Raw genomic sequence first — 26295 nt, 5'->3', positions numbered from 1 at the left:
AAGAAAAAATTTACCTTGAACATAATGGGACAAAGCTAATAGCATTATGAAATAAGAAATAAAGTGAAGAGTTTTTGGCTTCATCATTTTTTCTTTCACTACTTTGCTCTCAAGTTAGAATATTATAATCTTTTCTCACTATTTATATTTATAGACACCCAAAGAATTAATTAATTAATTTTTTACAAATTAAAAATTTTGACAAAAAAGGAAAGTTTGTAGTCTTTCCATAATATGAAAAATTAAAAAGGAAAGTAGATTGTCTTTCCATCATATGAAAACCAAAAAAGGAAGGTCGATATTCTTTTTCGTCATATTCATATTCATAATTAATACCATTGAAATTTTTAAGAAGTAAGATAAGATAATATGAGTCCCTTATCTTTTAATTAGAAATCTCGAATTTAAATTTTGAGAATAGAGTATCTTTAAAAGTTTGAAAGGGAGCGTTTTGTCTCTTAATTGATCTGTTCAATACGAATTTGAATTAATTGAATTATAGTGAATTTTAAATATTGGATAGTTTATAAAAAAATTAGGAAAATTTGCGTTTAATTAGAGAAATAATAAATAAAAAAATGAAAATAGAAAAGAAAAGTCACAAAGTTATATATGCTAATGTAAATTTAGCTAAGTTATAATAATTTTGAAATATTTTCTAATTACATCTTGATGGATTTATTGAACGAAATTATCAATCTCAAAAGATATGTAAACATTTTAAATTATGATCATTGAGGAAATATCTTATCTATTTTTATATTAATAATGATTCTATTTTTATATTCTTTCTAAAAAGATATGTTTTATACAACTAAATCTATTTTTTAATAAAAATTTCAAAGATTTATTTATTTTTAAATGTTTAACGACCGGTTAAATAGCGATTATTTATTTATTTTTTATAAATAATAATAATTTTTTCCATTAACTATTAAATTTTTTTTTATTATTTCACTGTTTTTTAATCCTATAAAATAAATTAATATTTAATCCTTGTAATAAAAAAATATATTAATGAATCTTTTATTTTTTTAAATTATATTAAAATGTATATAATATTTTAATAATTTATTATTTTATATTTAGAACAGTTTAAATTTTTCTTTAACATTTAATAATTAAAATTAATAGAGTGACTAATTAATTTTTTTTTTATATTTCTAATTAAAAATCCTAACAACAAAATGGACCCAAAGTAAAACTAAAATTCCTGAACTATCATATAATTATTTGTAACAAATTATTTTTTAGACAATCTACAATAACGTTTTATTACTCAAACTTTAACTATTATAAGTTTTCAAAATTATAAAATAATTTAAAAAATTAATTTTGTTCAAGTGAGGTTGATTGCTTAATATTTTATATTCAATTCAATTAATTCTTTTAAAAAAAATTATATTTGAAATGAAGGAATTTCATTCTTTTTAATATCAAAATTTTCATTTCACATAACATTAAAACTTTACATAATATTACAAGAATTTAATTATTCAAATAATTTTATTACAAAATAAACTATTATTTCATTTTAGCCAATGAAAATATTAATATTAACTGTATACATTACAGGCATTTATAAATTTAGTCTGATGATAAGTGCATCTCAATAAATTTGAGAGGTCTTAAATTCTACTCTTTCAATTTCAAATTCAATTTAAAAAAAAAAGTTGTATACATTACATAGATTATTATTTACGTTTTGAGCCAAAATTGAGCCTATTAGACTTGATTTGAATTGGGTGTATTTAGCCAACAAGATAAAAGGGACTTATTTGAATATCTCAAAAACTTTAGATACTTATTTGAACTTTATTCCATTTTATTACTGATATCCAAAGTACATGTTTTTTCAAGCAACTTAATTTTGACAAACAATTAGGCAAGTGCAGGATCGTTAATTAGATCCTAAAGGTTTGCAAGTGAAATCCTTTGGCATACTACTTGCTCCATACTTTCCTAAAAAATCAAGCAAACATTGAGTGCTGCCTCTGTTTCCACAAGACCCACCGACGAATGTGTCTGTCTTAGAATAATAATTAAGGTCTCCTGCACATCAAAAAAATTAAAAAAGATAAAGAAATTAGGTTAATTTATGCAACTTAATTCCTTATTTCATTGTAATCATAAATCATGAATATGAAAATTTACCTTGAGCATATTGAGAAACAGCTAATAGCGTTATGAGATAAGAAATAAAGATGAGAGTTTTTTGCTTCATCATTTTTTTTTTCCTCCACTCCTCTCTTGGATTAGAATGGTATAATATTTTCTCGCGTTTTCTATTTATAAACACTCAATTAATTAAATAATTTATGTATTTATTTTTTATAAATTAAAAATTTTTTAAAAAGAAAAGTCGATCGTCTTTCCATATTAAGTAGAAAAAAAGGAAAGTATATTTTCTTTTTATTATATAAAAAATTAAAAAGGAAAGTAAATTGTTTTTTGTGAATATGTAATTAACTATGGAAATAAAAAAATATTTGGAAATAGAAAAGAATGGTCAAATAGTTAGATATGTTGTTAGCATTTTGAATTATGATCAAAGAAGAGATATCTTAACTTTTTTCATATTAATTATAGATTTCTTATGAAGAATATAATTTTATAATTTTAAGAATATTAAACTTTCATTATTAATTATATTTAAAATTAAAGTTATTAATATATTTTATTTTTATCAATATCTCAAATTTATAGAATAACTCAAACAGTAAATCTATAGAATAACTAAAAAAAAATCAGTATAGTTGTAGAAGGAGAGTAAATTTGAGATATTGATAAAAATTTTTAAAAAAATAATACTAGCATATAATTATTTTTTAAATACAATTAATAATAAAAATTTAAGATTCTTAAAATTATAAAATTACACTTTTAATAAAAAAAATCTTATAAAATTCTATTTTAGAGTTAGTCATCAAAACTTTAAATTTAAAAATTTTTTTAATTATACCCTAAAATTTAAAATTCTATTAATATTTTTATTGTAAAATATTTCATTCAAGAGGTAGTGTCTATATATGGGTGGTCATCTTGTAGCACGTGGAGTGAAACAAGAATGCACGTTGCCCATATCAACTTATTCAATCATCTACATCTTTTGAATCTCACTCTCTCTCTCTCTCTCTCTCTCTTTCACTGGAGTAACCATCATCATCTCCATGAAGATCATCTGCACAACCTTGGAACCTGTGGTTGCTTTGATTCTCATTCACATCCTCACATTCTCTTCTCCATGTCTTTGCAATGAAGAGATCACTAGTAATAGTAGCAATCTAAAGTTTTGCACAGATGGAAGAAATAAGCTACCAAGAAGGCTATTATTGCTTCCAATGGCCAATGGCAGCCATAGCAGAAGATTGATGATTATGAAGAGTGAAGCAGTGAAACAGCAGCCCGAGAAACTTGTGGAGCATAGCCTAAGAAAAGCCCCACCAAGCGAGATTTACTCATATGCACTTGTCCCACCAAGCAAATAAAATCTGAAATCTCTCAGACCAGTTAAGTGCCAAGTTAAGTGCAAAAAGTTACCATATGCTAATATAAATTTAGCTAAGCCATAATAATATTAAAATATTTTCTAATCACATCTTGATGGATCTTGATGGATTTGTTGAAAGAAATTACCAATATCACCATATATGTAAATATTTTAAATTATTATCAAAGAGGAAATATTTTATCTATTTTTATATTAATAATGATTTTATTTTTATATTCTTCTTTATACAACTAAATTTTAATAAAAATTTCTATATTTATTTACTCTTAAATATTTAGCGACCGATTATATACTGATTATTTATTTTTTTATTATTATTTACGAAAATGACTAAAATTTTTGGTCGTTATTTAACTATTTTTTAATTTTATAGAATAAATTAATATTTCATTGTAATATAAAAAATATAGCAACAGGTCTCTTAATTTTAAAAATTATATTAAAATGTCTATAATATTTTAGTAATTAGTTATTTTATATTTAAAATATTTTAAATTTTTTTAATACTTAATAATTAAAATTAATAAAGTGACTAATTACTAAATTTTTTAAAATTTTAGTTACATTTTTTATAATGGTAATTTTTCTAAGTAAAAATCCTAACAACAAAATGGACCCAAAGTAAAACTAAAATTCCTGAACTATTATATAATTATTTGTAACAAATTATTTTTTAGACAATCTACAATAACGTTTTATTACTCAAACTTTAACTATTATAAGTTTTCAAAATTATAAAATAATTTAAAAAATTAATTTTGTTCAAGTGAGGTTGATTGCTTAATATTTTATGTTCAATTCAATTAATTCTTTTAAAAAAAATTATATTTGAAATGAAGGAATTTAATTCTTTTTAATATCAAATTTTTCATTTCACAAAACATTAAAACTTTACGTAATATTACAAGAATTTAATTTATTCAAATAGATCAAATAATTTAATTTTATTCAAATAATTGAGCACATCTGGTGAGCTGATGTATTGTTTGAGACTCTTGAAGGCTTGCTGGCAATTCTCTATCCACTCGAAATTTAAAACTTTTTTTAGCTTCTTGAAGAATGGTAGGCACCTTTTTGCAGACTTCGACATCAAACGGTTAAGGGCTACCACCCTTCCTGTGAGTCTCTGCACATCTCTTATGCAGGTCGGCTCGGACATCTTCAGTATGGCTTCTACTTTCTCAAGATTTGGCTCAATACCCTTTTCACTCACCATGTAGCCCATGAACTTTCCTTCTCTAATGAAGAAGGCGCACTTTGCTGGGTTCAACCTCATTCTGTACTGCTCCAGTACTCTAAATACTTCTTTCAGATCCGCCAAGTGCTGCTGGAAGGTCTAACTTTTTACCATCATATCGTCCATATACACTTCCATATTCCTCCCTATCTGATCTTTAAAGATCTTATTCATTAGTCTTTGGAATGTCGCCCCTGCATTTTTCAGTCCAAAGGGCATGGCTCTGTAATAATAAGTATCGTTTTCAGTTATGAACGAGGTCTTCTCCTCATCCGACTTGACCATTGGAATTTGATGATAACCAGACATTGCATCAACGGACGATATATAATCAAAACCGGCCGTAGAATCGACCATTTTATTAATATCGGGAAAGGGATAACAATTTTTTGGGCAGGCCTGATTCAGGTCGGTAAAGTCTATACACATTCTGTACTTGCCATTGGCTTTTTTTACTAACACATGATTAGCTAACCACTGTGGGTACATGACTTCCCTAATGAATCTTGCCTCCTCTAATTTTTGCCCTTCTTCCCTCGTGGCCTGTTGTTTTTCCTTCCCAAATACCCTCTTTCTCTGCTTTATTGGCTTTGCCCCGAGGACATTGAGCATGTGGGTCATCACCTCAGGGTCTATTCCTAGCATGTCGGATGGCTTCCAGGCGAAGCTTGAGGAATGTCCTCGGATTAAGGCCATTGCCGCCACTTTCTGCTCTTCAGTCAAGCCCGTGTTGAGGTTGAAAACCTTGTCTGTCTATTTCTCTGATAGTAGGAAGGTCTCCAACTCTTCAACAGGCTCTGTCCTGACTTCTTTCTTCTCATCCCTAACTTCCATGACCTCCGGGTTTATCCCCTTGGCTGCTGTGTTCGGTTCTGCCACAATGGTCAGATACACTACTCTCGCCTCCTCTTGTCGTCCTTGGACTACTCCCACCCTTGCCTTTGTTGAAAATTTCATGGTCAGGTATCTGATACTGGTCACCACCTCGAAGTCGTACCGTACAGGCCTTTTCAATATCGCATTGTAGCTTAACGGGAGCTTCACCACCAAAAATACAGCGTAGTGAGTCCGAGATAGGGGTGGTTCTCCCAAGTTTAGGGCTACTTTCACCTTCCCTTCTACGGCCACCGGGATGCCCCCCAATCCTTTTCATCGGGGCTTAATCTCTTACCAGTTGCTCCTCCGGTATTCCCATCTGTTGAAAAACCCTGTAGGGCAGCAAGTTTACTTTGATCCTATCGTCGACTAGGATCTTGTAGACTCAGAAGTTATGAATGACAGCCTCAATGACAAGAGCATCATCATGAGGCATTTGAATCCCATGAGCATCCTCTGGGGAGAAGGAGATGATTCCTGGAAAGTGTTCTACAACCTGCAAGACTTCGCTGCTGCTCCCCTCCCCATCTCGGCTTCTCTTCCTTCCCCTCCTACTCATCCGACCTCCAGTCCCTTCGATAATCATGTTGATGGTTCTGCTAGAGCCGTTATTCACGGGCCTTGCCCCCTGTCTACGGGGCCTCTCTGTTGTGGGGTTCTGCTGAGGCCTCTATCTTTCTGGCTTCTTCATGAAGTTCCTAAGATGCCCCCTCTTGATCAGCCTTTCGATCTCACTGATCAGCTGGTAGCAGTTATTGGTGTCATGGCCGTGGGTGCGGTGTTACTGGCAGTATTTGTCAGGAACCCTTCGACTTGCGTCTGCTTTCATAGGTTTAGGCCATTGGAGGAAATCTTATCTTGAACTGCCATGAGCACTTCAGCTCTGGATGCGTTGAAGGGGGTTACGGCCTCTGCTTCCTCTTGTCAGGGACCCAAGGTGGGTACGGCCTCTGCTTCCTCTTGTCCTAGGGCTGCCTATACACCTCTGGGCCTTTATTCTGTCTTCTTTCAGGTATTTTCGACCTCCTTTCTTCCGGTGCCTTCCCTCTGTCTGCAGCCTCCCTGGCGAACCTGCTGGTTGTTAAGGCGTCATCTTGCCTTATATATTTGTCGGCTCTCTTCATCAGTTCAGCCAGGGTAGTGGGTGGCTTTTTGCATAGTGACCCAAAAAACTCAGGGGATGTAGTCCCTTTTTGCATGGCCTCTACAGCCCGACTTTCATCTAGCTCTGGGATCTGCAAGGCTTTCGTATTAAAACAGGCCACATACTCCCTCAAGGACTCGTTCTTCCTTTGTCTGACCGTTTCCAAATAGCTGGTCTTCCTTTCAGTCAGGACCACCCTTGCTATGAATCGGCTGATGAAGATATTAGCGAGGTCGCCAAAGCTTTTATTGCTTCCGACCTCCAGGCTATTGAACCAGGCTCTCGCTGGTCCTGTGAGTGTAGTGGGGAACACCTTACACATCAAGGCATCTGATAGAGTCTGGAGCTCCATGAATGTTTTGTAGTTTAGGATGTGCTCCCGAGGGTTCCTTGCTCCATCATACGTCGCCATAGACAGCATCATGAACTTCTTAGGATGGTTTCCTGTAGGATCCACCTTGAAAATGGTGAGAATGTATGTAGGAGGGTCTGACTGTGGTCTTTTGCCTCCAGCTCAGCTAGGACCTACTCCTTCATCTTCTGAAGTTTCTGATCTACATCTGCCTCCTCTTGCCTCGGCCTCTTCTCAGGCGATACCCATCCCTCCATTCTTCGCTTTCCGTCCTCCTGGCCGTTCCAGCAGAGTAGCTCTCTACCTCATCATTCTCGATGAGTTCTCTCACCTTTCTCCCTCGAGCCCTGGCTGCTCGCTCTTCTTCTCTATCAACCCCTTCGCTCCCTTCTCCGGTCATTTGGCTACTTTGCTGAGGGATTTGATAGTTAAAGGTGAGTTGAAACTCAGTGGTATGGACCCCTTCAGCTACAGGGGTATATTTAATGGGGTATTGAGACCCCTCTGCGGCAGCATTTGCCCCAGCTAGTGGACAGTGTTCTGTAGCTAACGTGCCATGGTTAGATATGGTGGTTCTGGGTACATTCCCTGCCGAGCTCGACGAGGGGTTGAACAGCATCGGTGGTTGGTTGGAGGGGGTTGTAGGATTAGAAAAAGAGAACTATTGCCCTTCTTGAGTAGAGCTCAGGTCATTTTGGGTGTTATTGGTATGGTTTTCGTTATGGTTTGCCATGTGGATCTCAGTAAGTATTACGAGAATGAAACTCCGGTAATGAAAAGATCTCCTTCGTTCCTACAGACGACGCCAATTGATGTTCTGAGATCCAGAAAATAGGGTTTTACAGTGGTTGTGTGAGCTTAGATGGAGAGGAAGACGTTCCTCCTCTTTTATCCCTTTTCCTTTTGTCTGCTAGTGACGTCTAACCGCCTCTCTGCTACAGTGCCACATGTCTCTGTTACTAAGGTCCATATGTACAGATGTGTCAGTCCCCTTCTCCACACCAAGTGGCCATTTAATTCCTCTCGGCGCGTATGCGGGCAGAGCTGCGAAGTGACTGGGCCAGCTTTTCTCCTTCACGTCACATCACCGGGCTGGACTACTTTCTGTTGGACATGAGTCTACGATAGGCCCGGCTTATCCCGCGTGTCCGGATTAGAGCTCGAGACACTGGGTCGGCCTGCTTAAAGAAGGCTTGATGGGTTTTGGGTCAGTATTCTTCTCTTGGACCCGGCCTCACTCCAAATAGAGAAAACCCAACAGTCATCAACAATTATTTCACGTTAACATAAGTCTATGAAATTTATTATGATCAATGACTATTAATTATTTCTTGAGCTCCAAATTATAATAGTGAAGATTAAGATATGATTAACTATAGGATATATATTATAAAAAAATAAAAAAATAACTATAAATTTACATTAAAATTATGGATAGTTTAAATTATCAATATAATTAATTAAATAATTATTTTTTTTATAATTTGATCGGTAAATTTTATCATTATTTTAATATATTGAAATGAATTTGAAGGAACAAAATTGACATAAAGTTCATCGTATACCATCCATATGTTAATTTATCCAATTTCTTTTTCTTTAATTCTTTGGCGCAAATAAAATCCATAGATATCATCTTAAATTCATTTGCAAAGATAATCTTATTATTTTCTTCCACACGAGTCTCAATTGTGAATTTTAAGTCTTGATGAAATGATTCTCAAAGACTTGAACTTTGAATTGATGATGGTGGAGGTGGATTACTGCTGGTTTCAACAAATAATTTCACAATAGCACAGTTTCTGATCAGATCCTGAAGGACTGCATTTGCAATTCTGTGGCTTACTTTCTAATCCATACTTCCCTAAAAAATGAATGTAGCACAGATATCGGCCGCCGATATCTTCACAGGGACCTGGGAGCTTTTCCTCCTTAGGACACAAAGTCACCTTCCCTACATATAAAATAATAATAACTTTATTTAATTTAATTTATTGTAATGATAAATAATAAAATATCAGAATTTACCTTGAGCAAGACAGGACATAACCAATAGCATGAGACAAGAAATAGAGAGAAGAGTTTTTGACTTCGTCATCTTTTCTTCTGCTAATTCTCTTGCAAATTAAATATTGTATTATTTGCTCAAGTATTCAATTTCAATTTATAAGCAGAGACATAACTAACTTGGAAAGTTTTGTATATTAAGCAAGAAATCTTGATTAATTTCTCACCTAATTTGGAACTTATTATTATTTTTTTTCTGGGTAAGAATGAAATTTCATATTTTATAACCTCCCATTACTAATAAATTCTGAAAAATACAATCATAAGCCAAAAATTACCCTATCTTAATTAAAGAATCAGTGTAAAATTGTTGAGATGGGGTCATGTATAATAAACTTAGTATAATGTTTAATGACTAATTCATTTTGGTAAATAGATCTAATTCTTACATTTTTTATAACTACCATGTGAATTCTTCATATTTTTCTTTCTAACTTATTCTTCCCTTGTGCCGTGCGTTGGTTGTCCTTTCTTGAAAGTTGGTTTCTTCCTCTACTCTAAGATAGGTGTATTTGAGTTTTTATCACTAATATAATCAATTTTCGACAAAAGAAAAAAATAGAAAGAAAACTGATTTATAGTTTAACTCACTACCAACATTTGATTGGATAATTTGACTTTGGAACAGTTTGATTACTTATGAACTTGTGTATTTGTTCTTTATTATTATTATTATTTTTAATTGGACATTGTTTATGTTCATTGTACTCATGATTTTAGTTATTTTTATATGTAATATTCTTTGTTTATATAAAAAAACATTATTATAATAAAGTATTAATAAAATTAAAAGTCAAATATCACTAAGAATAAAAATTCTAATAAATAAAAATATTATTCTATTATCATAAAACTAAAATTATTTTTCTTTATATGTATTTGTTGCTATTAAATTAGAATTATTATTTCATAGGGAAAATACATCACTATAGCAATATTTTAATTATACGTAAAAGATTTTTCAAAATAAATGCAATTACTTAATATACTTTACATAATTATTTTTATATATCTTTAGTGAATTTTTTTCTCTAAAGCTATGATTTAAAATGAATGAATCTAATTCCTTTCAATATAAAAAAATTTTCATTTCACAAGAAATTGAAATTTTTATGGGATTTTATAAAAATTTATTCTAATATTTTTTTTTAAAATAAATTATTCAATTGATTAGATTTTAAAGATTTGCATATGTAATCCTTTTGCATACTATTTTCCTAAAAACTAAAGCAAGCACTGAGTGTATCTGTGTCTTCAGAAGACCCACCTGCTAATTTGTTTGCCTTAATAAGGTCTCCTACATATCAAATAAATAAATAAAAAAATAAAAGATTTAGATTAATTTCTTACTTCATTATAATGATAAATCATGAAATAAGAAATAAAGTGAAGTGTTTTTGGCTTCATCATTTTTTCTTTCACTACTTTGCTCTCAACTTAGAATATTATATATTTTTTTTCACTATTTATATTTATAGACACCTAAATAACTAATTAATCTATTTATTTATTCTTTATAAATTAAAAATTTTGACAAAAAAGGAAAGTTGATTGTCTTTCCATAACATGAAAGACAAAAAAGGAAAGTAAATTGTCTTTTCATCGTATGAAAACTAAAAAAGGAAGGTTGGTAGTCTTGTTATCATATTCATAATTTATAACAGTGAAATCCAAGGTGAGATAGAAATGACGCAATTCTTCTCTCAAATACAGACCTTTAATTTAAACTTTAAATATGAAATATTTTAAAAAATTTGAGAGAAAGCGCTTTGCTTCTTTAATGGGTCCATTAAACATAAATTCGACTTAATTGAATTAATATATTTGAATACTGAATAATTTATAAAAAAATTCAGTCAATATATGTGATTAATTAGAAAAATAATGGAGAAAAAATAGAAATAGAAAAGAAAAGTCACATAGTTATATATGCTAATGTAAATTTAGCTAAACCATAATAATTTTGAAATATTTTCTAATTACATCTTGATGGTTTTGTTGAACGAAATTATCAATTTCAAAAGATATGTAAACATTTTAAATTATTATCAAAACGAACTATCTTATCTATTTTTATATTAATAATGATTTTATTTGTATATTTTTTTTAAAAAAGATATGTTTTATACAACTAAATTTATTTTTAATAAGAATTTTTAAAATTTATTTACTTTTAAATATTTAGCGACGGATTAAAGTTTAATTTTTTTTTTATTATCATTTACTAATCGTGATCAATTAAGGACTAAAATTTTTTATCGTTATTTTACAGTTTTTAAATTTTATAATATAAACTAATATTTAATTTTTATGATATAAAAAAATATATTAACAAGCCTTTTAGTTTTAAAAATTATATTAAAATATCCATAATATTTTAATAATTAATTATTTTATATTTAAAATATTTCAATTTTTTTTAATATTTAATAATTAAAATTAATAGAGTGATTAATTAATAAAATTTTTAAAATTTTAGTTAACTGAGTAAAATAATTAATTTTTCTGATTAAAAATCCTAACAACAAAATGGACCCAAAGTAAAACTAAAATTCCTGAACTATCATATAATTATTTGTAACAAATTATTTTTTAGACCATCTACAATAACGTTTTATTAATCAAACTTTAACTATTATAAGTTTTCAAAATTATAAAATAATTTAAAAAATTAATTTTGATCAAGTGAGGTTGATTGCTTAATATTTTATATTCAATTCAATTAATTCTTTAAAAAAAATTATATTTAAAATGAAGGAATTTAATTCTTTTTAATATCAAAATTTCCATTTCACAAAACACTAAAACTTTACGTAATATTACAAGATTTTAATTTATTCAAATAATTTTATTACAAAATAAACCTTTATTTCATTTTAGCCAATGAAAATATTAATGTTAACTGTATACATTAGAGAGATTATTATTTACATTTTGACCCAGAATTGAGCCTATTGGACTTGATTTGAATTGGGTGTATTTAGCCAACAAGATAAAAGGAACTTATTTGAATATCTCAAAAACTTTAGATACTTATTTGAACTTTATTCCATTTTATTTCTGATATCCAGAGTACATGTTTTTTTCAAGCAACTTAATCTTTACAAATAATTAGGCAAGTGCAGGATCGTTGATTAGATCCTAAAGGTTTGCAAGTGCAATCCTTTGGCATGCTACTTGCTCCATACTTTCCTAAAAAATCAAGCAAACACTGACTGTTTCCACAAGACCCACCGACGAATGTGTCTGTCTTAGAACAATAATTAAGATCTCCTGCACATCAAAAAAATTTAAAAAAAGTAAAGAAATTAGGTTAATTTATGCAACTTAATTCTTTACTTCATTGTAATCATAAATCATGAATATGAAAATTTACCTTGAGCATATTGGAAAGCAGCTAATAGCATTATGAGATAAGAAATAAAGATGAGAGTTGTTTGCTTCATCATTTTTTTTTCCTCCACTCCACTCCTCTCTTTAAGTTAGAATGGTATAATCTTTTTTTGCGTCTTCTATTTATAAGCACTCAGCTAATTAAATAATTTATGTGTTTCTTTTTTATATATTAAAAATTTTTTTAAAAAGGAAAGTTGATGTCTTTTTATGTAGATATAAAAGGAAAGTAGATTTCTTTTTATATAGATAAAAAAGGAAAGTAGATTTTCTTTCCATTATATAAATAATAAAAAATGAAGTAGATTGTCTTTTGTGAATGTGTAATTAACTACGAAAATAAAAAAATATTAAAAATAGAAAAGAAAGGTCAAATAGTTATATATGTTAATATAATTTTAGCTAATATAATAATTTCGAAATATATGCTGATTATATCTTGAAGGATCTGTTGTTTGCATTTTGAATTATGATCAAAGAAGAGATATCTTACCTTTTTTCATATTAATAATAGATTCTATTTTTATATTCTTCTAAAAAAAGATATGTTTTATATAACAAAATATATTAGTTAATAAAATATATTTAATAAATATATTCTTCTAATATTATTATAATAAATTATTATTGCCATATTAAATTAGTGCATTAAAACATTGAATTATTAGACTATTAAAATAAATACTTTTCAATTCACTAATTATAAATTTTTTTATATTATTTTTTTTGTAAAATAAAATCAAAAATTGAAAGAGTAAAATCTGAAACCTCTCAGATTTAGTTAAATACACTTGCCACATATTAAAACTGTGAGTGCAATTTATTTTATATTATTAAAAGTAACAAAAAAAATCATTTAAATAATATTATTTTTATGTTTCATATTTTAATATATAAAGTTTTTTTTTCTAAAAATATAGATTATCATTACACATACGCCGACACCCAAAATATAAGCATATGAGAATCTAAAGTCCAAGCTCATCTGAAGCCCACAACCTAACATATTGAGAATCCTAGAGCCATGCAAAAATTTTCAAAATCTTCATTATCGCCATCGCGGGTTGCAAAGTTTCCACCGTTTAGAAGAAGAATAATTATTTTCTAACTATTGAAATATAAAGCAACAAATACTGAAGTTAGGGCAACGAGATAAAATGAGTTTATTTGAAATTTATTCTATTTTATTACTGATATCCAGAGCTTCAAATATACATGCTATTTTAAAAGAATTTATTCTTAAGAAACAATTTGGCAAGACTACAGTTGTTGATTAGATCCTAAAGATTTGCAAGTGCAATCCTTTGGCATACTACTTACTTTATACCGATGCTCTAGAGATTCAGAAAAATAGGATTTTACAATGTGTGTAAATTTAGCTGGAGAGAAAGACTTTCCTCCCCTTTTATTAATTTCCTTTTGTCTGTTAGTGATGTCTAACGGCCTCTCTACTACAATGTGTATAAACTGACGACTGCTGGGTCTCATCCACACTGGGCAAGATCAGGCCCAAGTGAACTAGCTGGCCCAAAACCTACAAAACCCCTTAGACTGACCAACTCAGCATTTCAGGTCTCAAAGTTTAAATCTTAGAATAAAATTTCCATGAGTACACAAATATATGCCTAATAATATACTAGTTTGGCGGGAGAGCTTTTGTTGCTAATTGAGAGTAGCATGAACATTCTAAAAGTAGCATGAACATTCTAATGAAAAGGATCATGCATGTTTACTTTTTGTAAAGTAAAATTTTGAGAAATCTACACATACAAAATATTATTTATTGAACCTTTAAATTGTACGAGTTAATATTGTTAGTGAAAACTATATTTACATTCATCTGAAATATAAAGTTAAGTGCCATGTGCGACATATTATTTATTGATGAATATTATTGAATTAGCAATAAACATTCTCGTTATATATACTTTGTGTAAACTCTTATTTTGCAGAAAAAATTCAGAAGAAAGAGTAAGGCTAAAGAGCCTGAATCTTGCCCAAGACCTCAGTGAGGTAGGTGACTGGTCTCGAAAAATAACCCCTGGCACCACAAAATCGGCTGAGATGATGAAGCGACAGTAAGGCCAAAGAGCCTGAATCTTGCGCAAGACCTCAGTGAGGTAGGTGACCGGCCTCAGAAAATGACTCCTGGCACCACAAAACCGGCTGAACTATCATATAATTAATTTTTCTGATTAAAAATCCTAACAACAAAATGGACCCAAAGTAAAACTAAAATTCCTGAACTATCATATAATTATTTGTAACAAATTATTTTTTCGACCATCTATAATAACGTTTTATTAATCAAACTTTAACTATTATAAGTTTTCAAAATTATAAAATAATTTAAAAAATTTGTTCAAGTGAGGTTGATTATATTTAAAATGAAGGAATTTAATTCTTTTTAATATCAAAATTTTCATTTCACAAACCATTAAAACTTTACGTAATATTACAAGAATTTAATTTATTCAAATAATTTTATTACAAAATAAACCTTTATTTCATTTTAGCCAATGAAAATATTAATATTAACCGTATACATTAGAGAGATTATTATTTACATTTTGACCCAGAATTGAGCCTATTGGACTTGATTTGAATTGGGTGTATTTAGCCAACAAGATAAAAGGAACTTATTTGAATATCTCAAAAACTTTAGATACTTATTTGAACTTTATTCCATTTTATTTCTGATATCCAGAATACATGTTTTTTTCAAGCAACTTAATCTTTACAAACAATTAGGCAAGTGCAGGATCGTTGATTAGATCCTAAAGGTTTGCAAGTGCAATCCTTTGGCATGCTACTTGCTCCATACTTTCCTAAAAAATCAAGCAAACACTGACTGTTTCCACAAGACCCACCAACGAATGTGTCTGTCTTAGAACAATAATTAAGATCTCCTGCACACCAAAAAAATTTTAAAAAAGTAAAGAAATTAGGTTAATTTATGCAACTTAATTCCTTACTTCATTGTAATCATAAATCATGAATATGAAGATTTACCTTGAGCATATTGGAAAACAGCTAATAGCATTATGAGATAAAAAATAAAGATAAAAGTTTTTTGCTTCATCATTTTTTCTTCTTCCACTCGTCTCTTGGGTTAGAATGGTATAATCTTTTCTCGCGTCTTCTATTTATAAGCACTCAATTAATTAAATAATTTATGTATTTATTTTTTATGAATTAAAAATTTTCTAAAAAGGAAAGTCGATCATCTTTCCATATTAAGTAGACAAAAAAGGAAAGTATATTTTGTTTCTATCATGTAAAAAATTAAAAAGGAAAGTAGATTGTTTTCTTGTGAATGTGTAATTAACTATGGAAATAAAAAAAAAATATTTGGAAATAGAAACGAATGGTCAAATAGTTATATATGTTAATATAATTTTAGCTAATATAATAATTTCGAAATATATACTAGTTATATCTTGAAGGATCTGTTGTTAAAAATTTTTAATTATAATCAAAGAAGAGATATCTTATCTTTTTTCATATGAAGAATATAATTTTATAATTTTAAGAATATTAAACCTTCATTATTAATTATTGATGACCGCTGGGTTTCACTACCCCGATACAAGGGCAGACCCATGATAACAACTCTGATCCATGGATTAAAAGGCCCTTTCAATGAGCCGGCCTGGACCACCCAGCCTTAAGGTCGGGCCTCCCTTGGATCTCAGTCTCCTCAAACCTAGCTCAGTTTTGAGACTTATCAGGATACGGGATAACCTGCCCATCCATCCAGCATATCTGCTTACACGCGAGTCAGAGGAGAATTAAATGGCCGTTATACATGGAGCAGACATCTGATATTTTCGTACGTCCGTATCCGTATGGCAGAGACAGGTGGCCTAATAGCAGTAAGGCTGTTAGACGTCACTAGCCAACAAAGAAAAAGAATAAAAGGAGGGGAGATCCTCCTCTCAGACTAAGCTTACCCAACCATTATAAACCCTATTCTCTCTGGATCTCAGAGCATCAATTGGCGCCGTCTGTGGGAACGAAGGGGATCTTTTCATCGTCGGAGTTCTACTCTTACAAAATCCACTGAGATTCACAATGGCCAACCATAATGAAAACAACATTGCTAATACTCCCAATGACCTGAGCTCTGCCCATGAGGGGCAACAGTTCTCTTTCTCCAGCCCCGCAACTCCCAACAACCAACCACCAACCCTTTTTTATCCCTCACCGAGCTCGGCAGGGAATGTGCCCGAAGCCACCTTATACAACTAGGACCTCCAAGCCATGGCCCTCCAGTTATAAAACACCACCCACTGGTTGGGACAAATGATGCAGCAGAGGGGCCTCAACACCCCAATGAACGTATTGCCTGTGATAGAAGAACCCCGAACCAACGAACCCCAGCCTACCTTTAATCACCCTCAAACGAACAGTAGAGAAACTGGAGAAAGAGGTAGAAGGGCAGGTGAAGAGGAAGAGCCGGAGGCTAGAACCCATGGAAGAAGGGTAAGGGAGCTGATAGAAAATGATGAGGCGGAAAGCTACTCAGCCAGAGCAACCAGGAGAACAGAAAATGAAGAATGGGAGGAGGAGAATCGTCTGGAGAAGAGGCCCAGGCAAGAAGAAGAAAACGTAGATAAAAAACTGCAAAAAATGAGAGAACAGCTCCTAGCTGAGTTAGGGGCAAAGGATCACAATCAGGCCCTCTTACCCGTGTCCTCACCTTTCTCGAGATGGGTACAGCAGGAGACTGACTCGTGGTTGTCGAAGCCGGTAAAAAATAACCTCTACGATTATCAACAATCTTACAACTGCAGATAGTGGTAAAGGATCGAATCCACAGAGAATTGAATACTTATCTATTTTTCCTAAACAAGACCAAGAGAATCAATTGAAAGAATAATGAAAAGCAAGTAACTGAAGGCAGATCAAAAGTAAAGTGCAATAAAGTAAAAAAGGGGGGTTTTGAGATTGATTTGACTAACAACTATTGAAAGCAATTAAAACAGCAAATAATCAAAATAAAAGAGGAAATCAATATGAGAAAGGTCTAGTTGAAGATATGGATCCACTTTGGTTGTTTGGGTTGATCATTGAAACTTATGTTCTCTTGATTGGTTCAATAGATTAGTTATGGGGGTGGAAAACGCTCTCACCACCATGTCTCTCCTTATGATTAAATTAATTAGGGAACGTCCTCTAATCAATTACTAATTAACAAATTGCCAAGGAACGTCCTTGGGCCTTAAGCATCAAAACAATTGTCAATTGCATGAAGAAATAGAGAGATCCAATCCTAGCTAGTCCAAACGCATGAAGATGATGCTAGATCATACAATTCCTTAGTTTTTACACCAAGTGTTCTTAGGTCAGAATATTTCCAGCAATTACGGACTAACAAATATCCCAACTAACAATCAATTAACTTTGCAATCAAGAATCAAGTGGCCAATTTGATCAAAACAACAAAGCAATCTTAGATTTAAGCACACAATTGCATGAATATTGAACAAATCAAAAGCAAACACTTTATGTTCAGATCTCACAACCCTTTAAACAACCTTAGTTTCAACCAAACTTCAACTAGAATTAAGGGTTTCAGCCACTCATGGCTGAACCAAAACAGAAAATAGAAGAAGAGAACAAGGAAGAGGAACCGGCGGTGGCAAAGGTGGAAGAGGTTCGGTGGCCGAACTTCCTTAGGCGAATGGGGTGATGTGCAATCTTCAAATCTGCCACTTCTTGTCTTCATAAGGTCTTTAAATATGTCTTGGGAGGTTGCCTAGGGTTTCTTGGGTGTCTATGCATCTTTTGGAGGTTGCCCAAAGTACCCTTGGTCTTATATGTGCCTTCTAGGTGAAGTTGCAAGGACTTTTTGGTCTTTTAATTGCTGCCCAAGTGTGTTCAAGAAGTTTCCTTCACATTATTCTTGCCATCCATGCACTAAAGAGGAAGGTGGAGCCTCCTTTTGAATTTTGAATGTGTATGGCATGAAGTGGGAAACATGTGATCTTCAAGATTTGGCTTCTTGAATAAGAAAGAGGCAGTTCGGGGGGACTTTCGGCTGCTTAAACTTATTTTCGAAAGCTGGACTTTCGGCTCTGGAGCAAACTTTCGGCCGCCGAAGGTGCCGCCGAAGATGGGTGACTTTCGGCTCTGGACGAGACTTTCGGCCGCCGAAGGTGCTTCCGAAGGTGGCTTTTCCAGATTTGGCACTTTTTGGCATTTTTGAGAGCATTTTTTCTTGATTGTCTCTTTACACCTAATATCTGCAAAACATGATTAAAACCACAAAATTAGGTAGGAAAGGTGTAAATAAACATCAATAAGATCATGATAATATGGACTAAAATATGCTCTATCAGAGACCATCCCCAAAAAATTCATGATGCCACCTATGGCAGCATATGACGGAGCTAGAAATCCAAGGGAGCATGTCTTGATGGAGTTGCAGACCTTATCGGATGCCTTGATGTGCAAGGTATTCCCTACAACGCTCACGGGGCCAGCACGGGCGTGGTTCAACAGCCTAGAAGCTGGAAGTATCAGGAGTTTTAGAGATTTGGCCAACATCTTCATCAGTCGGTTCATAGCTGGAGTGCCAGCTGACAGGAAAACCAGTTACTCGGAAACAGTCAAACAGAGGAGGAACGAATCGTTGAGGGAATATGTAGCCCGTTTCAATACGGAGGCCCTGCAGATCCCCGATCTGGATGAAGGCAGAGCAGTAGAAGCCATGCAAAAGGGGACGACCTCCCGAGAGTTCTTCAGTTCGTTGAGTAGGAAGTTCCCTACCTCACTGGCAGAACTGATGAAGAGGGCAGAGAAGTACATAAGGCAGGATGATGCCTTGATGACGAGCAGATTCGCCAAAGAGGCAGCAGACAAGGGAAAAGCTCCAGAGGAAAGGAGGCCGGAAAGGCAAGAAAAGAGGCAAAACAAGCAGTATACCTAGCCACAGTGTCAGAACCGAGCTCAGCAGGGGAAAAATTTGACTCGAAAGTCTTGGAGGTCCGAGATGAGAAGAAAGAAGCCAGAACGGAACCAGTCGGAGAACTGAAAACCTTCCCCCTATCAGAAATAGAAGCAGACAAGGTTTTAAGCCTTATTGCGGGCTTAACTGAAGAGCAGAAAACTGAAGCAATGGCCCTAATCCAAGGTCACGCATCAAGCTTCGCCTGGAAGCCATCTGACATGCCTGGGATAGACCCTGAGGTGATGACTCACAAGTTAAATGTCCTCCCTGAAGCCAAGTCGATAAAACAGAAGAAGAGAGTGGTGGGAAGAGAGAAGCAATAGGCCACTAGGGAGGAGGTGCGAATGCTAGAGGAAGCAGGGTTTATTAGGGAAGTAATATACCTGCAATGGCTAGCGAATCTTGTACTAGTGAAAAAAGCCAACGGCAAGTATAGGATGTGTATAGATTTTACTGACCTAAACCAGGCATGCCCTAAAGATTGTTACCCCCTCCCTGATATTAATAAAATGGTCGACTCTACGGTCGGTTTTAATTACATGTCGTCTCTAGATGCAATGTCTGGTTACCACCAAATCCCAATGGATAGGTCAAATGAGGAGAAAACCTCGTTCATAACAGAAGATGGGACTTACTGTTACAAGGCCATGCCTTTCGGGCTAAAGAATACCGGGGCAACATACCAAAGACTAATGAATAAAATTTTCAAAGATCAGATTGGTAGGAATGTCGAAGTGTACGTGGACGATATGGTGGTATAAAGCCCAACTTATCTGTAATACCCGGCTAGACCCCGGCATCGAAATGCCTCCTTTTCGGCGGAATCTCCGTTGGAATCCGGAATTCTAGGATGTCGGAGCTTTCTAGAAGGGTAAAATAAAGGTTTTCTAAAATGATTTTACATGTTTTATTAGTTTTAATCAAGACAAATTGAGTTTTGAAAAGAAAAGACCAATGAGAGAATTTCCAGGTTCGACCGCCGAACATGGGACAGTTTAGGAGGCACGTTAGGCTGCCGAAGGTGGTGAAGCTGTGGAAGCAAGCTTTGGCCGCCTAAGGTGGTTGACCGGCCACCTATAAAAGGGTCCCTTATCCAGTTTAGAGGTGAGTTTTCTCTCTCTTTTCGGGTATAGGTGAGTTCTTGATCTCCTTTGGTTGATTTCATGTATTTCTTCAAAGTTTAGCAAGGTTTAAGAAGTTTTATGGTTGTTTTGAAGAGTTTTGAGCTAAGGAGCAAAGTTGTGAGGCTTGGAGGTTTCGGATCTGTTTTTCTTGACATCTCCGAGTTTAGACCATCAAACCTCTCGATCTTCAAGAGATAAGCATGGATCCTCACCTTTCCTTATGTTTTAAGTGTGTTTTGAAGGGTTTAAGGGAGTTTTATGCATGGTTATGCATGGTTTGCATGGTTTTGGCTTATGTCGATCATAAGCTATTTGTATGCTAGTTGTGTTGTTTGTTGGGGTTTAGGCTTGTTAAGCCCCTATATGCAATGGATAAGAGAGTTTTTGCATGTTTTTGCATGCTTGTATGAGTTGGAATGAGTTTGGAAGGCTTGGGAGGCTTCATGTGTGCGAGGCTGAGTTCTGGAAGAACTCAGGTTCGGCAGCCGAAGCCATGTTCGGCCGCCGAACCTGCCTGTGGTGGCTTATTTTGGCTGCCGAACCCTGCCCCCGAAAGTTAGACTTTCGGCTCTGGAGGGGAGTTTCGGCCGCCGAAGGTGCCGCCGAACATGCATGAGTTTCGTCTCTGGAAGGGACTTTCAGCCGCCGAACCTGCCGCCGAAAGTGCCCTGTCCAGCCTTCCTTAGCATAATTTTTATGGATGTTTTGTGATGTCTTAGGGGGTTTTTGGGGAGTTGTTTAAAGTCTTGCTAGAGTGTGTTTGGTCCCTCATTTGAGTCCACTTGTGTAGGATTGGACCCGAAGAACCGAGGAGGCCAGCAGTGTTAGCTGTTGCAGAGTCAGTCCAGCATCTGCCAGAGGTGAGTAGAACTAACTCAAATGTTTTAAGCATGTTCACGCATCATGAATACCATGTATATATATTAGGATGTTGCATTAGATTTCACGAAGATGTTGCATTGCATAATTTGCTGTTGATGTGGATGGACCAAGGCGACCCCAATAGCCCTAGATATGTTATGTTACAGAAGTCCTGAGGAGCCCCTTCGAGGGCCGGGCACTATGTTATGTTACAGAAGTCCTGAGGAGCCCCTTCGAGGGCCGGGCACCATGATATGTTACAGAAGTCCTGAAGAGCTCCTTCAAGGGCCGGGCACAGACAGAGGGAGTTTTGGAGGTCATGTCCATCCGTGATGTGAAATGTTTGTGCTGTGACGCATTCCATGATAGCATTTGATATATTAAATTTTTTACTGTTCTGCTCACTGGGCTTTATAGCTCACCCCTCTCCCTAACCCTCAGGTTTGCAGGGCCAGAGAGAAGTCAGAGCGTCAGCAAGAGTAAAGATCATGTAATAGTAAGTAGTGGACATGTATTGTAAACATAATGTAAGGTTATGTATATTGAGATGGTATTGTGCTTAGCCCTAGAGTTGGATAATCCCTTTGGATATGATGTAATGTTTTAATGATATTTTATGATGGGAACCAAGCTTGATATATGTAATGTTGACCCATCTAGAGCATTTGATGAGAGCTCTAGTATGGTGTTTTATGTTTGTTGAGATAGTGCATGCACAGGTCAAGCTTGGTAGATGAAAAGTTTAATGTTTTATGGAATGTTTGATCATGTATGGGATTATACCAGCTGTACAGGATGCATAGTAGGCTTGCTACGGGTTCCGGTGACCTTAAGTCGATCTGGATCCTAGCGCCGATAGCGGTCCGGATTCCGGGTCGTTACATTATCAGCAACACTTGATAGACCTAAGGGAGGTGTTCGAGGTACTAGAGCGATACAGAATGAGGCTGAATCCAGCAAAATGCACTTTCTTCATTAGGGGAGGAAAGTTCCTGGGATACATAGTGAGTGGGAAGGGCATTGAGCCCAATCTAGAGAAGGTGGAAGCCATATTGAGAATGCCTGAGCCGACCTATGTGAGGGATGTCCAAAGACTTACTGGAAGGGTGGTAGCGCTCAATCGTTTCATGTCGAGGTCGGCAGAAAGATGCTTGCCATTCTTCAAGAAGTTGAGAAAAGTTTCGAATTTCGAATGGACCAAGAACTGTCAAGAAGCTTTCAAAGAGCTTAAATGCTATCTTAGCTCGCCACATGTGCTTAGTAGTCCGCTGGAAGGGGAAGAGCTCCTGATTTACTTGTCAGCCTCAGAGCAAGCTGTCAGTGTCATACTAGTGAGAGCGGAAGGAGGAGAGCAGAAGCCAGTTTTCTATGTCAGCAAAGTGCTCAAAGATGCTGAGATGAGATATCTGAACATCGAAAAAATAGCATATGCTCTATTGCTAGTGGTCAGAAAATTCAGGGTTTATCTAGAAAGCCATGAAGGAGTAGTGATAACAGACTAGCCGTTGAAGAGAATTCTCCATAGACCAAAAACTTCAGGTTGGATACTTGCTTGGTCCATCGAGATTAGCCCTTACTGCTTAGAATACCGACCTCGCACCACCATAAAATCTCAAGCTCTAGTTGACTTCATCGCAGAGTGCTCGTTCAATGAAAAACGAGCAGAATCGGGTGAGACATCCTCGGAAACATTAGAGGGCGAGAGAGAAAGGCAGCCCTCACAAGCATTTAACTGGAAGTTGTATGTGGACGGGGCATCCGGCACTGGGGGCAGCGGTGCGGGAATAATGCTGAAAAGCTCTGAAGGGTTCAAAGTTTGCTATGCTCTGTGCCTAGAGTTCAATGCCTCCAACAATGTAGCAGAATATGAAGCCCTAATAAATGGGATGTTGATTGCGATGGAAGTAGGGGCAACAGACCTCGAGATAAATAGCGACTCTCAATTAGTGATCAGCCAAATAACGGGGGCATATCAGGCAAGAGACTCGACCATGCAGCATTACTTGGCGAGGGTAAAGACCATAGAGGCCGAGCTAAGAAGCCAAGGGATCATGATAAGATACCATAGAATACCTCGGAAAGAAAATTAAGAGGCAGACCTGCTCAGTCGACTGTCTAAAGAAGAGCTGGAAGAACTCCTAGATGAGGTATATATACAACATATCAGCACCCCTGCCTTTGATAAAGCAAACACCGTAATGGAGGTCGAAGAAAAGCAGAACTGGATGACCCCATACCTCGATTATTTGGAAAGGGTAAAGCTCCCTGAGGACAAAGCTGAGGCAAAGAAAATTGCGGCTCGGGCCGCCAACTACCAAGCAGTAAGGGGAACCCTATACCGAAGGGGGAAGTCCAGCCCGTGGCTCCGGTGCGTATGCCCAAAAGAAGCTGTGAAGGTGATGGAGGAAATACACCGAGGAATATGTGAAGCTCATGAAGGAGCAGGGACATTGGCAAACAAAATATTCAGACAAGGATACTATTGGCCAACCGTAAAAAAGGAGGCCGAGGAGTTTGTTCGAAGATGTGATGTATGCCAAAGGTTTGCCAACGCCATTAACGTTCCAGCCACACCCCAGTCCAGCATATCCAGCCCGTGGCCATTCTCGCAGTCGGGTATAGATATTCTGGGGCCTTTTCCCAAGACCACAGGACAGAAGAAGTTTGTAATAGTGGCTGTGGAGTACTTTTCAAAATGGCCAGAGACAGAGGCAGTCCCCACAATTACAGCAAAGAAAATGATAGATTTCGTCTGGGGCAACATTATATGCAGGTTTGGCATACCGAGGGTGCTCATATCAGATAATGGCAAACAATTTGACTGCAATGCTTTTAAGGAAGTCACGAGAAATATGGGCATATGGCATAAATTCTCCTCAGTGGCCCATCCCCAAACCAACGACCAAACAGAAGTCACCAACAGAGCTATTCTCCAGGGACTGAAGAAGCGATTAGATGGGGCAAAGAGAAATTGGGCGGATGAGCTCAACAGTATCCTGTGGGCCTTCAGAACCGCACCCAGAACGCCGACCAAAGAGATACCCTTTGCACTTGCATTTGGCACCAAAGCTATAGTTCCAATAGAGCTGCAAGTCCCTACACATCGAGTCCAGTTCAGTAGCGAGGATACCAACGATGATAAATTGAGAAGTAACTTAGATGCCCTAGAGGAAGTCAGGGAAGAGGCTCGGATTCATACCGCTGTATATCAGCAGAAGGCGGCTTGCTACTACAATCAAAGAGTCAGGAAAAGGAGCCTGAGAGTAGGAGATCTAGCATTGAGAAACTTGGAAGCAACTGGGAAAAGAGCTGCAGTGGAAAAACTGGCGCCTACCTGGGAGGGCCCCTTCAAAATAATTAAAGTGATTAAACCAGGTGTGTATTGAATTGAGGACATGCAAGGGAAACCTGAGCCTCATGCTTGGAATATCCAGCATTTAAAGAGGTATTTTCCTTAAAGAACTACCAAATGTAAAGCGAACTGCTGTATTTTGAAATGTGCAAATAAAATAAAGGTTATTATCAAATTATGTTGTTTGCCATAACTTGTTCTGCCTTCTTTAAAAAGAAAAAGAGAACAGACACGAACAAAGCGCTTGAATCTCGTGCAAGGCCTCAGCGAGGTAGGTGACCGGGCTCCCCAAGCGACCCCGGCACCACAAAATTGGCTGAGATGATGAAGCGACAGTAAGACCAAAGAGCCTGAATCTCATTTAAGACCTTAGTGAGGTAGGTGACTGGGCTCCCCAAGCGACCCCGACACCACAAAACTGGCTGAGATGATGAAGTGACAGTAAGGCCAAAGAGCCTGAATCTCGTTCAAGACCTCAGTGAGGTAGGTGACCGGACTCCCCAAGCGACCCCGGCACCACAAAACCGGCTGAGATGATGAAGCGAAAGTAAGGTCAAAGAGCCCGAATCTTGTTCAAGACCTCAGTGAGGTAGGTGACCAGGCTCCTAAGCGACCCCGGCACCACAAAACCGGCTGAGATGATGAAGCGACAGTAAGGGCAAAGAGCCTAAGTCTCGTTCAAGACCTCAGTGAGGTAGGTGACTAGGCTCCCCAAGCGACCCCGGCACCACAAAACCGACTGAGATGATGAAGCGACAGTAAGGCCAAAGAGCCTGAATCTCGTTCAAGTCCTCAGTGAGGTAGGTGATCGGGCTCCCCAAGCGATCCCGACAGCACAAAATCGGCTGAGATGATGAAGCGACAGTGAGGCCAAAGAGCCCGAATCTTATTCAAGACCTCAGTGAGGTAGGTGACCGGGCTCCCCAAGCGACCCCGGCACCACAAAACCGGCTGAGATGATGAAGCGACAGTAAGGCCAAAGAGCCTGAATCTCGTGCAAGGCCTCAGTGAGGTGGGTGACCGAGCTCCCCAAGCGACCCGGACACCACAAAACCGACTGAGATGATGAAGCGACAGTAAGGCCAAAGAGCCTGAATCTTGTTCAAGACCTGAGTGAGGTAGGTGATCGGGCTCCCCAAGCGACCTCGGCACCACAAAACCGGCTGAGATGATGAAGCGACAGTAAGGCCAAAGCACCTTAATCTTGTTCAAAGGCTCAGTGAGGTGGATGACCGGGCTCAAAAATGACCCCGGCACCACAAAACCAACTGAGATATCGAAGAACGGGCCCCAAAATGACCCCGGCACCCCAGTACCAACAACAAGCCTAAATCTGAACCAGGCCAAATAGCCTTGAAACGGTGACCAGACGAAAAAGGCTCAAAACTTCAAGCCAAAGAATTAAGCAAGGGAAGAACCAAAT

General features: G+C 35.8%; 1 protein-coding gene across 1 annotated transcript; it reads left to right on the top strand.

Annotated features, from left to right (window-relative positions):
* Positions 1–18956: 18956 nt before the first annotated feature.
* On the top strand, positions 18957–19514 carry LOC122724596. Its single transcript, XM_043960117.1, has one exon. It carries the CDS (start codon positions 18957–18959, stop codon positions 19512–19514), a length of 558 nt encoding a protein of 185 aa, XP_043816052.1.
* Positions 19515–26295: the final 6781 nt, after the last annotated feature.

Source organism: Manihot esculenta, chromosome 9 (genome assembly GCF_001659605.2).
Source record: "Manihot esculenta cultivar AM560-2 chromosome 9, M.esculenta_v8, whole genome shotgun sequence".
Taxonomy (NCBI): domain Eukaryota; kingdom Viridiplantae; phylum Streptophyta; class Magnoliopsida; order Malpighiales; family Euphorbiaceae; genus Manihot; species Manihot esculenta.
The sequence above is the reverse complement of the archived record's forward strand: the minus strand, read 5'-3'. Positions and strand labels throughout refer to the sequence as shown.

Excerpts from the sequence above, each read along its gene's own strand:
- LOC122724596 (XM_043960117.1), top strand. The coding sequence starts at position 18,957 with ATGGCAGCATATGACGGAGCTAGAAATCCAAGGGAGCATGTCTTGATG.